This window comes from Ambystoma mexicanum, chromosome 5q (assembly GCF_040938575.1).
Source record: "Ambystoma mexicanum isolate Mex_15411 chromosome 5q, UKY_AmexF1_1, whole genome shotgun sequence".
Classification (NCBI taxonomy): Eukaryota; Metazoa; Chordata; class Amphibia; order Caudata; family Ambystomatidae; genus Ambystoma; species Ambystoma mexicanum.
The window spans coordinates 641803032-641816093 of NC_090933.1; the positions used below are offsets into that span (position 1 = coordinate 641803032).

General features: G+C 41.4%; 1 protein-coding gene across 8 annotated transcripts in view; it reads right to left on the bottom strand.

The window, feature by feature from the left end:
* ASPH (aspartate beta-hydroxylase) overlaps positions 1-13062 on the bottom strand; it is a 1438894-nt gene that overhangs the window by 1135010 nt on the left and 290822 nt on the right. For 5 of the 8 annotated variants that reach the window (XM_069621103.1, XM_069621105.1, XM_069621100.1 and 2 more), the window contains one exon: positions 3175-3219. The exons of the other annotated variants lie outside the window; for them this stretch is intronic. In XM_069621103.1, the coding sequence (XP_069477204.1) occupies positions 3175-3219 (45 nt within the window). The remainder of the gene's footprint in view (positions 1-3174; positions 3220-13062) is intronic. 8 annotated transcript variants of the gene reach the window in all.

Genomic DNA, 13062 nt, shown 5'->3' on the forward strand with positions numbered 1-13062 from the left:
CATGCTTAGGTGAAGTTTGAAATACGCCCTCCTACTGGAGAGGCATTGAGGGCATCTGAAGCTGGTAGTCACTGTTTTGGAGGTGTGGTACCACCTCTGGACGAGGACATCCCCTAACCACGGGTTCTGCGCTACTCCCTGTGATAACCTTGTGAGGCTTGGCATTGATTGTTACCCCAGGAAGTTCCCTGATTCTGATTGAAGCCTGAACCCCTCTGAATTTTGTCCATGTGAGCGACGAAAAATTACTATTGCCTCTCTGGCCAGTGGGTTTATTAGTTAGCTGGGCCAACGACTTTAGTGTATCGTATTCCTCTTTAGCAGTTTTCAAGGAGTCTTCAGCGGCCTTACCAAACAGTACGTTGGGCTCAATGGGCATATTAAGAAGCGTGGCTTGCATCTCTTCCTTGAAGCCGGACTGGCGTAGCCAAGCATGAGGCTTAATAATGGTTACCTCTGCAATAATCCTGCCTGCATTGTCAGCGGCGTCCACATTACTCTTTAAAATGCAGCTTGAAACTGCCCTGCCTTCTGCAGCCACAAGGGTCAATTTGTCTCTTAAGGGGCTGCTAACAAAGATGATATCTCATCCCATGTATGGCAGTTATAACTTGCCAGAAGAGTGGTGTTATTAGCAATTCTCGCCTGAAAGGCAGCCGAAGGTCATTTTCCTCTCCATCGTGTACCGCTTCTTACTATCCTTATCTGAAGGTGCCTCAGAAGAGGCTAGGGGTGTTCCTGCTCTCTTCCTTGTTGTAACTGCAAGAGAGTAAGGTTTGAGCTGTCCCCTGATAGAGGGTCTGATGGAGCAGGGTGGAAGAGCTTCTCGATGCAGGGATGAACTCCCGCTGAATAGACTGCAGGAGGGGAATGAACTGAGCGACAGCCTTTTTATCCCCCAAAAGGTTGTCAACAAAGTCCTTGTCGAGTTTCCTACGTTTTTATCTGGAAGTGCTCAGCTGCCTTGATGAGCATGTCGTTTTGTAGTGGATGGTTATCTATAGGCGAATCTGCCACAGGAGGATCCTGGTTGACAGGAGAGTCCATGTTATACATGTCTGGCTCTTCATCATCATCATCACCATAGTAAGGGTCTGCATCCTCTTGAGTAACAGAGGTCCTCAGTGTCCGGTTCATATAAGTCAATGACTGGGCAGTCGGGGGGGGGGGGGGGAGGCTTGCTGTGATGGAATAGTTAGGGTATCGGGCGAGAACTCTTTGAAGGGGGTTGAGAAGCAGTGGCCGATACAGGGATCTGAGAACTAGCGGCCACTGTTGTGGGTGGGGTGGACTGAAGACTCTTGAAAGAATCAGGTTTTTTTTTTCTCCAAAAAGTCTGCCATGAAGCTCATTCTTCTCACATCTCCATTGGGCAGAGCTAGGAATGGACATAGGGTCCAATGGAAACCCCTGATCCTGAGGAGTGAATGGGACTTGTGGTGAAGGCTGGCCCTTTTTCTTTAGACCTGTAGACAAGGAATCCTGTTCCTGGGAGTCCTTACCCTTGTGTGGGGACCTATCCTTACGAGACCTTTCCCTATGAGGGGTCTTAGAAGACTTCTTTTTGGACTCCTTCCCCTTCATTAGGCCTTCAGGGATATGTTTAACCAAATGGGCTAGTCCCGCCTGTATAGGGTTTTTTGCCATTTTCGACGAACCTCTAACTTCAGCTTCGAATTATCCGAAGTCTCATCTACTGACGTGCAACATTCAGAAATGTATTTCGTCACGTCTGTTCTGTCTTTTGACAGTCAGGCCGGTCATGTGGTTATCAGGACCTAGAGTGCCCAGAGGACAGGGATTCTACGGACCTCTCCCCAAGCGTTGTGCGTGGGCCTTTGTTCGACTTTGTCGAGTCTCCGCCCGGGGCTATGTGCTTAGTGGAAGGGGCTGTGAGAATGCCAATGCCGCCGGGCGTCGTCCCTGTAACAAGGCCGCTGGCCTGACTGATGGGGTCGGGGGCCTGCGTTTGAGAAACTGAAGTATACCCATCGCCATCGCATAACGCAGCATTGCTGCTGTCGCTGAAAGTTCCATCCACGTCCATTGTGGCTTTGACCTGCATGGCGCGGTAGGCCCAGTGCTTGGTTAAAGCAACAAATGTAATACTCTGCAGCTTCTACTAGATGTCAGCATATGCACATATGAATAACCATAAACCACTGTATAACCAAGTCTATCTGCAGCCAAGACCATAAAGTGGCTTGGGCATCTACTACAGTGTAGGCCCTGATTCGCCAATTAGGGATGGAACTGGCGGTGGAGGCACTTATTTGGCCTCAAAACCCTTACACAGAAGAAACATGCCCGGCAGCAAACCACTTGGTGCCTTGAGCATAAACTGGAGTGGATAGCTACAAGACACCAAACAAAACCTTCATAAAATACAAAGAGCACAGGGTTCGCTATTTAGCTCCTGTTTGTAGCGTAAAAGAGGAGCCTGGTTAGCTGGAAACCAACAGCTGCCAGGAGCTACTTTAAGCACCATAGGTCAACGGAACAAACATAACTTCATGACTATGTCCCAACTGCACAATATATAAATAAGCATTATGATAAATCTATCCATTTAAAACAGTCAAATACTGGGCAAAAGGATAAGTTTGCATCTTATTTGGAAGTTAGATATGCGAAACGCTCTGTACTTGCTTCTCCTTCCCAGTGGAAGCTCCTGCTCACTGGTTAATTCCGGATACCGAGGAGCTGCTTTTAGCTCCTGCTTATCCAATCTAAATTTCGATCCCTGGTATATCTGTGCATTACAGAAGGAGCTTGGAACCACTGATTGAAAGGGTCTCTTCAAATTCTTCAATTTCATGATAACAATGCTAAGAGTCTGTCATCCAGTATGATCAGTGGAGGTGGTTAGGAAATGTAAAGGCTGGGGCAAAAGAACAGATTCACCAAGTGACCAAAGTTTCTATAGTCCTGAAAAACGAGTTCTCTGAAAAACATCAGCTAGCATTCCAACTTTAAATGCAACCTATCTCTAACAAATAAAGGGGCATTCATTTGAACTTTAAAAGTAATTAGTAAGATCTAATGCAGAGTCAACCAAGCAAAAACAGCACTTCAAATAAATGGTCACACAGAATTCATGCTCATGCAGATTAAGCTCCAGAAGGACCAAACAGCACACATAGCTGAAAGACTTCACAAAAATGCTGAAGGTACCTTCTGCCTTAGACTTGGCCTTTGCTATCCCTCCTGGGTCCTGCCCTGATGTTTACAAGATGGAAATATGTTACTGACATTTCAGAATAAAAAAAAGCATGCATATTCAGTTAGACAATATAATGCACTGGATACTCGCACTGTATTCCAAAATGCAGGCAATTTGCCAAACAATATACATTTGGACAGCACCATTAACTGAAATTGTTAAGCCATCTTTTGATTTAAGTCCATTTATATAATAGTCCTTTAGCAATTCCCAAAATGACATGGTCAGCTCCAAAATATTAATCCCATAACAAAAAGGTAAATTCACAGTAAATCTTTCAAGAACTGAAAACTGGTGTTTAGTAGGGGGGGAAATTGGATGGCACTGTAGATAGTTAAAGGTAGCGCATGTGAAGGCCAATAGATTGAAAACACACAACACTAAAAATAGTCCATGTATGCACATATTCATAATGCCTCACAAAGGTTTGGGAAAACAGTTTCTCAGAAAGATGAACAAATGAATCCACAAATTGGTTGCAAGTGCTGTGAAATTATCCACATGAGGTTTGGCTTGTATCCCATGATTCAAAGGCTGCCCCATGAGAGAAAATTACCCCCCATAATCGTTAAACGAACTCCTCTAGCTCTCACGATTAAGGAGTTGCAATATCATAGAACTACATACATGAACATCAATGCCATCAATGGGGTGACTGAATCACATCGAAGATCATAGTTTTAGGTTTGTTGCGATTATGCATGACCATGCTTTCTTTGGAGAAATAATGCTTCTAAACTGAACAGGAATTCCCAGTTATGTCTGCCTCTATAGACAGAGGAAAGGAAGGAAAAATACGTGCGAGTGACCAGAAAAGGGGCAAGGGCTGTGGTAGACTTAGTACAGTAAAGAGTCTTCAGGGGGTGGGGAAAGAGATGGCTACATAGATTAAGAAATACACAGGCTTACGAGTCCATCCACTTAATTTTGAAAGTTGTGCTTACAGTGACGGGAATTGTGCTGCTTCTTAGAGCATAAGCCATAAAGAGATGACTTGGAAGGCAGATTTGGCAACAGGAGTGTAAGGAAAGGTGAAGAGGTAAAACGCAATGAACGAGCCAGAGAGAAGGAGAATCTTCATTAGCCATGAAGGAACTGCTTTTCTGTTATACACTAGAAAATGGGTGGGCTCATTCTTAAACTGTACTGACAGGAAAACCTGCTTCAGATCCAGTACTACTTCCTGAATATTAATAGCTCAGAGTTCTGTGTGCATAGGTTTTTTAAAAGTAAACTTCTCATCCCTGGGCCCACCTTTACAGATAAGGGGTGTATGGGCCACTTTTACTCCCAATAAATAAGCAAATACTCCCAAAATATAAAAATAGTGAGTAAAAATACTCCCAACTAAAAATAGTAAATTGACACGTAGAACCGTGTGCCCATGCATTCACCCACAAAGCTCCATGGATAGGTTTAAACCAGTAGTGCAGGTAGCACCACAGGAAAAACTATTATAAGTGCCTGATTGGAAGGCGCGAACACAGATCCTTTAAAGTGCATGAATAAGTGGATAGAAAATCATTATTTCATTAAACATTTCCGTTTTCTAGTTAAAACATTTTTACTCATAAAATACTCTCATTGGTAATTCGACTTCCATTTGTACTCCCTAATAAATCATTTTACTCCCAACTTTAAAAAATAGGGAGTAAAATACTACCTACCCACTACCAAGTCTCATCTGGAGCACTGCCTGGGCCTAAATACAAAAAACAAAGTATTAATCTACAAGGACACAGTTGGGTCAAAATTCCCTTTTAAATGGATGTCCCTAAACTGGTAATCAACAAACAATATCCTCTAAAGGAGATTGATGGGATGGTGGGTCAAGTTGTGGCAATTGCGGACTTGCCTTAAATGTCCAAATTCAGGATGATCACTGATCTTCAGATCATAAGAGTCACACATACTCCTATATACAGACAGAATGTCCTCATGGGTAGCAGGTTGGCACTATACAAAAAGCAGCCAATCTGCATCATGCCTACTGTGTCTTGGTAACCTCACTATGCAACCAAATGTTAAGTCGTAAACTGCACAACAACAATTACAATATGCAACTACAAAAACAATGATCCCTTAAAATACTTCACACAATTGTGTTGTGTAGCAGTGCAGTGCTTCCTTAATAAACATGTGTTCTACATTTTCCAAAACAACGAAAACTAAAAGTCAGTCAGTCTACAATAGGCGCTTGCAAAATCAGTGGCACCAAAGGAAGCACATGATGCAATCCAAGCCGCACCATCTCACATTCTGCATAGAAGTAAAAATAAATGTTATAGTTGGGTTGCAGAACATGTAGGTATTGGACCATTACCAAACTAAAATGACCAAGGGTACTCTATTCCACACTTCAGCAGCTCACTGCCTCCTCCGATGATCGTCCTTATCAATACAAAAGCCCAAAAACTAACTGATTATTCCCCGTGCGCCACTCCTACCACTTCGCCTGTCAACTCCACCAGAACACTCTGCAGTGACGGTATGAAAGAAAACAATGTCTGGATTCACCTGCACCTCCAATAATGTGCCATTATAGTACAACACAGAAAATATTTAATAAACCACACACCACAAGAACATTAAGGTTAGCAGAATATACATTCACCAACCGTATCTATGTAAAGAAATAAACCTATCTGAGAGTATTTGTGGAGGCCTACAACTACGACCGCCCTACATAATTCTCATAAAATAAACAAAAATGTGTTTGAATGAGATTAGAAAACGCCTGTGTACGGTAGGAAACATTCCCTTTCACATTCACATTCAAATCCCAAGAGAGGTTCCTTTGCAAGTATGAAAGAAAATGCTTGAACAGGCGAAAATAGGTGCCTTCAGTAACGGACAGAAGAATTCCAAGAAAAACCATCTACAAAAAAAAAGATCTTGTCCCTACTTTCGCCCTTGCATTCCAGCTACCAAAGTTCTGAATAGCTCTCCTTTCACTCTGCTACTTAAGAACTTCAATTAAGAATCCCAAATAGTAAAATACAGGTAGGTAATGGGAGCTAGAGAGTATGAGAAGACTTCATGCAGCTGTGACAAATGAGCAGCAAGTCTCAATTCATATGTAATAAAGGTTTACTTTTTCCCCCCACATTCTTTTTAAATTGGGAATGGGAATTTATGCAAATACCATTACTGATCTTCACGGACTATCCATCCTTCATTGAAGGATCCCTTCAAGTCCTGAATGAAGGAAATCATAATTGCTTCCACTAAAACAGCCCCTAGAGAGGAATGCCCAAGTTAAGGTCAGATCTCAAAAAGTGCCCTCGCCACTAGTGCGAACTTAATCTGCACTAGTACGTAATGGTGTGCTGTGTGTATGTGGAGAAAAGGCATTCATAAACTAGGGCAGCTGACTTGAGCCTGGCCTGTTTTTTTTTTTTAACTTTTAACTGATATTTTGTGATAATTGTTGAAATCAGTCACAGTGCTCCGTTTGTCAAACAGACTGCCACATTAAACAGTGCTCATTTTGCACAATCTTTTACTATGAATTTGCATGTGAAAGCTCTTAATGCACGAAATAAGAGTCTTGTTACAGAACATTTCCTAACATAACAAGGTCAATGTTCTACTCCGTAAAGAGGAAATCCATAATGGAAGGGTCGCTTCAATGAGGGAAGAGCATTAATGACTTAATGAGTGACAACAGTGAAACAGGACATTTACAACATATGCTCAATAAATTTTAGCACAGAGAAATCAGATCGTGAAATTCTTAAGGATTATAGAATAGATCAATCTGGAGAATTAGAGTGCTCACCATTTAAACACTATTTTATATCATGAAAGTAAATATTTGATTAGCATTTTAGACATGCCATAAGCAAGTCACCGGTAATATATCAGACCAGGGCCAGCGAGTTAATAAAACAAATTCACACCTGTGGCGGGGGAGCCAGCCAATCAGGTTACTTGGATTGCGGGCTGAATTCCACAATACAAGCCCACGTTTGAAGCAGCCCAATGGCTGCTCCCCCACCCGCCATCTTCCAAGCGCCATAGGCATGTCTTTTTGGAACCCAAGCAACAGAAAAAAATAACAAAATTTGAGACAATTTTAAATGAAAGTATTTAGTTGACTGGACCCAACAAGTACTATTTACCATAGGAGAATGCCTTTGCTGATAAAATAAAACAAAAAGCATAGCACTTTCATCTGCATAATAGGCCGAGAGCACAGCTTTTAATCAAGATAATGTGCGTCACCTTAACAGATATATAGAATATACGAGGCAAACGGTCAGCAGTTGAAGGCATATGAAACAGTTCTCTTCAATTTGAACTTAACATGTGAAAATGCTGCTGCAAACAAGCATACAAATTCTGTGATCAGTCCTAAATGTTTAAAATGTGCTATTCTACTCTGGGCAGTAGAGATGCACATTTCTTGGGTATCTCAACCATATCTGCCCTGTTCAATACAAGTATCACGAAAGGAAACAGAACAAAGGAAAGAGGCCATGTGCTGCAATAATCGCCTAACTAGCACAGCCATTCGTCTGCAGTGCAAAAATCCTTCGAAAAAGTGATTGCGTTAGTCAACCTGCCTCAAACCACTTCTCTGCACATTACAGTTTAAGATTTGATGCTCAAAATGACCTTCGTAACAGCTCCACTGGTGGTGGTGCGTAAGGGACTGCTTTTCTACACGTGGCATGGACCAGTCAACATAACTACAAACCTATAATTTAATATTCCATGCTACTACCTTAAATGCATGGCATTGGAATCAAGATGCAAGTATATATTGAAAGCATGAACACCCAGTGGGGTCACAATACGGCACATCTGTGGTGCTGTTCCATCACTACGTTGGTGACTGGGCAGTATTAAGAAACAAAAAAATGTAATAGTAAATCTATTACACCTGCAAAGCAAATTATGAAACTTCAATTAACTATTTAATGAACATTTTGATTATTTATATCCGTTTAAAAACATGAAGGACAAAGTAGAAAATGTGATCAACAAAGTAGAATTTATTTAATTTCACTTTCATTTACATGAGGAAAAACAATGCATGTGTCAGTACAAACAATTAGCAAATGTTGTGAAGCCGTAAAGGAACTCTGCACAATAAATGCGTATAAAACATACATGTGAAAAATAGAATCACACATGACGTAGCTGCCTTTAAAAAGTTACTTTTGAAGGTAGGCTAAACGCTACTTCATTTATAACACCTTAAGTTATGGTAATGACTTAATTCCACCACTAAATTAGGCATTCTCCCATCCCCAAACAAGAAAATCGAATGCGTATAGTTTACAGAACTACATTGCATACTATAAACCAATGGCCGAACAATTCTTTTCTCTTACCTTACAAGGGGAGTTCTTGTGTAAACCACATAATATGCGTCAGAAACACCTAGAAGCTTATTCCGCACACAAAGCTGATTTCCACACATCCACATAACAGCAAAGCAATGTTGCACTGCTCCCCTCTGATCCAACTAAGCAAGCCCAAGCTATTCTCCTTCACGTACCAAAGTGCAGAGAAAACGAAAATGGAAGCAGCCGCGGCATATGTTAATGTTAAGGATATTTGTACTACGCACTATCACCAGTGGTCCCCTGGACAGACAGCGCAAAATGAGTGGCAGAGGATGAGCTTTTCGAAATCTGTACTGAAGAAGTACTTCTCTTCATTCAGTTTCTTGACCAAGTGTGTGTTGAACAAACATGTCAAAGCTTAAAGATGCTTACTCACCATGTTGAGCAAGCCAAAGCAAAAAGGAAAAACTTGGAAACTGCCAGCATAACAGGCATGTGTCTAAAACCAAGTTTAAGAATTTTTGTAAATGCGGTCATCCCTGTGACTAGTTTCAGCAGACAGAGCTATTCTAACTTCAATATACAGACGCACAAAAGTAAACCTTCATAGGACTGAGAAGGTGTCTGGTCTATACCAGCTCAATGAGAGGGACTTCACCATACAATCAAAACGAGAGCAGCAGCTTCAGGTTTCATCTGTGCATGTTAAGAAGAAGCTTCCTTTACAGATTAACAGGACGTGAGAATGAAGAAAGTAATGGCGATAGCCATACCGAGGCAAACAACAGGTAAGGCCCCACCCTATGATATTCAGCGGTCAGGATGAATTTGCTGTCAAGGGAGGCTAATATTACACTTTGTTCCTTAGTTTGAGACACAGTAAAAGATGAGCCGGGAGCTGCAAGGTCTTCCACAGAAAGAAAATTGCATGGCACAAAGCAGTCTCCAGACAGGCCCAGCATGCAACACAAATGTATAGGCTGATCTACACTGCCCAGCCAATTTTAAGCCAATTAAACAGGAGGATCAGAGTGATGACCTTTCACATGTTAACTAGTTTTGTTTTTTTTTTTAGATGTGGCTTGTAGGCATAACACTGCAGAGGGAATTAGTAAATCAGTTAGAGAAGAAGAAACACCAAGTCCCACCCCCAACCCCCAAATACATAAGTGATATGTAGAGTTCAAGGTCCCGGGAGGATAGCTCAGCGGCAACATGGCTGCCTTGGAAACAAGACGACACGAAGCAACACAGGTTCTGTCCCCGGGTCCGCGCTTCGAAACCTCTGGGTATTAAGCCTGTGATAAATATGTAACTAAGAGACATATTCCTGTAACAGCGCCTCGATGCGCTGTGAGCGCGCTTTAAAAATGCAAATAAATAAAAAAAATAATAAAGTTACCTTGGGAAGGGAACATTGAAGAGAAACATGTACATGTTCTTTATTTAGGTGAAAAATATATCTAGTGGCATGCTCACATTGATTTATATGGTATTCAAATTACTGATAGATGTTTAGCAAAATGAGCACTTTTCCCAATCACCCAGAAATTAGCAAGTGATGTCTGCAATGTCTTCTACCTCTTACAAAATATGAGACCGCATGCATCCTAAATAATAAGAATAATCAACAAACTCCTACCAAGAAGCTGGCCGGTCATTGTGTAAATATGAGGATTACTACAACACATAAGGCTACCTCCTTGGTAATGAGGCTAGCTATGCTTTCCCAAGTTCACACCCATCTTCAACACATCTTTCCAGTTAACGTCCAAGCTTCATTCAAAAGGTTTACCCTGCATGCAACCCCTTCAAACAACAACAGCCTTTCGCAAGAAGGGGTTGGGGAAGTAGTTAATTCACAAGTCGCTACTATGCTTAAGAAATTCTACTGCAGGAAAGGGAGAGAAAAATCGTGTTGGCCAGCAGTTGCAGCAAAATAGCGTGGGTTTTCAAAAGTAAGCCGATGATCCTCAACTATTACATAAAAAATGTCATTTTTAGGCATATCTCCAGATTCTGCCCAATTCAAAATGCTCCAACAATACACCTATAGATCGCAGGATCACAGTCTAAGTTAGCACCCATCAGGATTTAAATTCTTTTTACAAAATTCTCGGAATGGAATCTGGATTATACAGAAGGAGAATGAAAACGTACACTGAAGACACTGGTTCCTTGGCTGGGCATAGGCAGAAGCCTGCATGGTAAAACTGATGTAAGGGCCTAGTTGAACTGGTAAAAGAGCCAACGTGAACATAATGGAAATATTTGTAAAGCGCCTACAGCCATACAGCATCTAAAGGCTAATACTCAAGACCGAGTTATCTAAAAGAAATGAGTTTTGAGTTTGTCTGAAGACAAGGTGTTCAGTGGAACGCAATTCATACGGAACAGAACTCCAAAGCTTAATGGCTTGGACTAAAAGATCATCCCATTGATCAGTTCGAGTAAAACTAATGACTGAGAGGCAGACCCAAGGATGTGCGGTGGGCAATACAACTGAAATGTGCGCTGCAAGTATTTAAGACCCATCCCACGAAGTACTTTAAATACAAGGATGAGTGCCTTAAATTCCATTCTTACCATAACAGGAAATCGGTGCAATTTCCTCATAACAGGTGACGTGCGTGCCCCATTTGGTGGGCCAGTTACAATTCTGGCTGCCATATTTTAAATATTGACCACACTTTAATACACATTGGGGTATTTCCATGATCAATCTTGGAGCGAATCACTGCTAAGGCTACACGAAGGCTTCGAGATAGTCAGAGATGAAGGGCCTTATTTGTCTTACTAAATAGTAGTTTGATGATGTAACTATTTAATTGAAATGTTGAGACATGGAGAGATGCGACTCAGAATATCTTCCTCACTGACGACTGTGCTTTGGTATTGACTTTGTCAAGAGTAATTTCTTCTGGACTATTCATGAGGATTATCGTTAAGGATTTAACTAGGCACTCATGAAGCGTTTATACTCAACCGACTGGCGTCCATCCAGTACTAGATTTTTCTGAATATATATATATATATACACGCTTATACATAGTGAATTGTGGTTCACCCCAGAATTCCTTTGTGGGTCGTCTGTGTTCAGTTCTCAAATCAGTTGTGCGTCAGCTTAGTTTTGAAAGCTGATGTTCAGGATATTAACCAGTCATGGAGTGGCTTAAAACACAAGTTGATCAATCGAGGTGACAAGTAAATCCTTTGTGGTACCCCATATTCAATGGAGAGTTCTTCTGATAGAGTTTTACTGTAGCGATTCAGCCTTTCAGGAACTAATAAAACCATTTGGATGCATTATGCTATTTTGGCAACTCGTTTCAGCCTATTCATGAGAATTGTATGGTCCAGGGTATCAAAAGCAGCAGACAAATCTAAATGCATAAAAAGTTCTGTGGAGCCCTATTCCAAGATGTTAAGGGTCTGATATTTTGCGTCAATAAGAGGTCTCTGTGCTCATCCCAGAGCGGAATACAGATGGATAGTCACCCAGCAGTTTGTGCTCAAGATGTTCTTGAAATTGGTTTGTGGCTACTTAATCCAGCCTCTTCATAGAAATGGGCTGTTGGCTATGGGGCCATAGTTTCACGTCTAATGTGCTTTTCCTACGCAGGGGAGTAACTCACGCCCTGCTAAGATTTGCAGGAATATAGCCTTAGGGAAACTATTGATTGATGAAATTCGTAGTGGTAGGAGCTAGCATCACAGTAGAGGGACATGTGGTTGGATTCATAGATGTGGTTATATTAATCACTTGGTTCTGTAGAAATAGGAGAAAAATTAAATTCAGAGGCCTCCATATTTTCCATCAGATCATTCGTAATAGTGTGGTCATGAGTGGGCAAATCAGCTTGCTAGTTTATCTGCAATTTTCCTTTTAATCAAGGGAGTTACACCACACGCGTGATGCGGGAATAGACGTTTGACATGCCTTTGGGGAGCTGAATTGATTTAGGATTCGAAAAGGTTGGGGGGAAGAGAAGAAGAAGAAACAGTCCGCAGTTTCAATTTGGTGTGCTAATAAAGCTCATTTAGCTGTTTAGCTTTGGTGATGGCTTGCTTATATTCCATGCACAGCTTTTTCAGTGCAGAATTCGTGCTTGATAAAGGCTTACAGTGGTATAAAACAATGACAAAAGTCCTGTCCTGAACTCCAAGGCAATGGGCGTGTGTTTGCATCCAAGAATTTAAAAACGTTCATCAATCTAATGAACTATAGCATCTAAGGGTAACAGCACATGTCTTCATTTCAATAAAACCGAGTTCATAAGAGCCAAGGATACCACTTGTCTAAACTCATGACACGCCTAACCACGGGAAAAAGATAAGAACCAAATTATTACTGTGCAAAAGGTTACTGAGCCATCCTCACAATCAATCACATCTGATATAGTTGAAAAATAAATTCAGAAGTGGCAGATGGAATCATATTTCACTGCGAAAGCAACAACATTTTGACTTTCAATCTGCTCCAAATGTTGAATTAAGTCAAGTCTGCCCATAAAAGGAATACAAACAGTGACAATGGTTTTC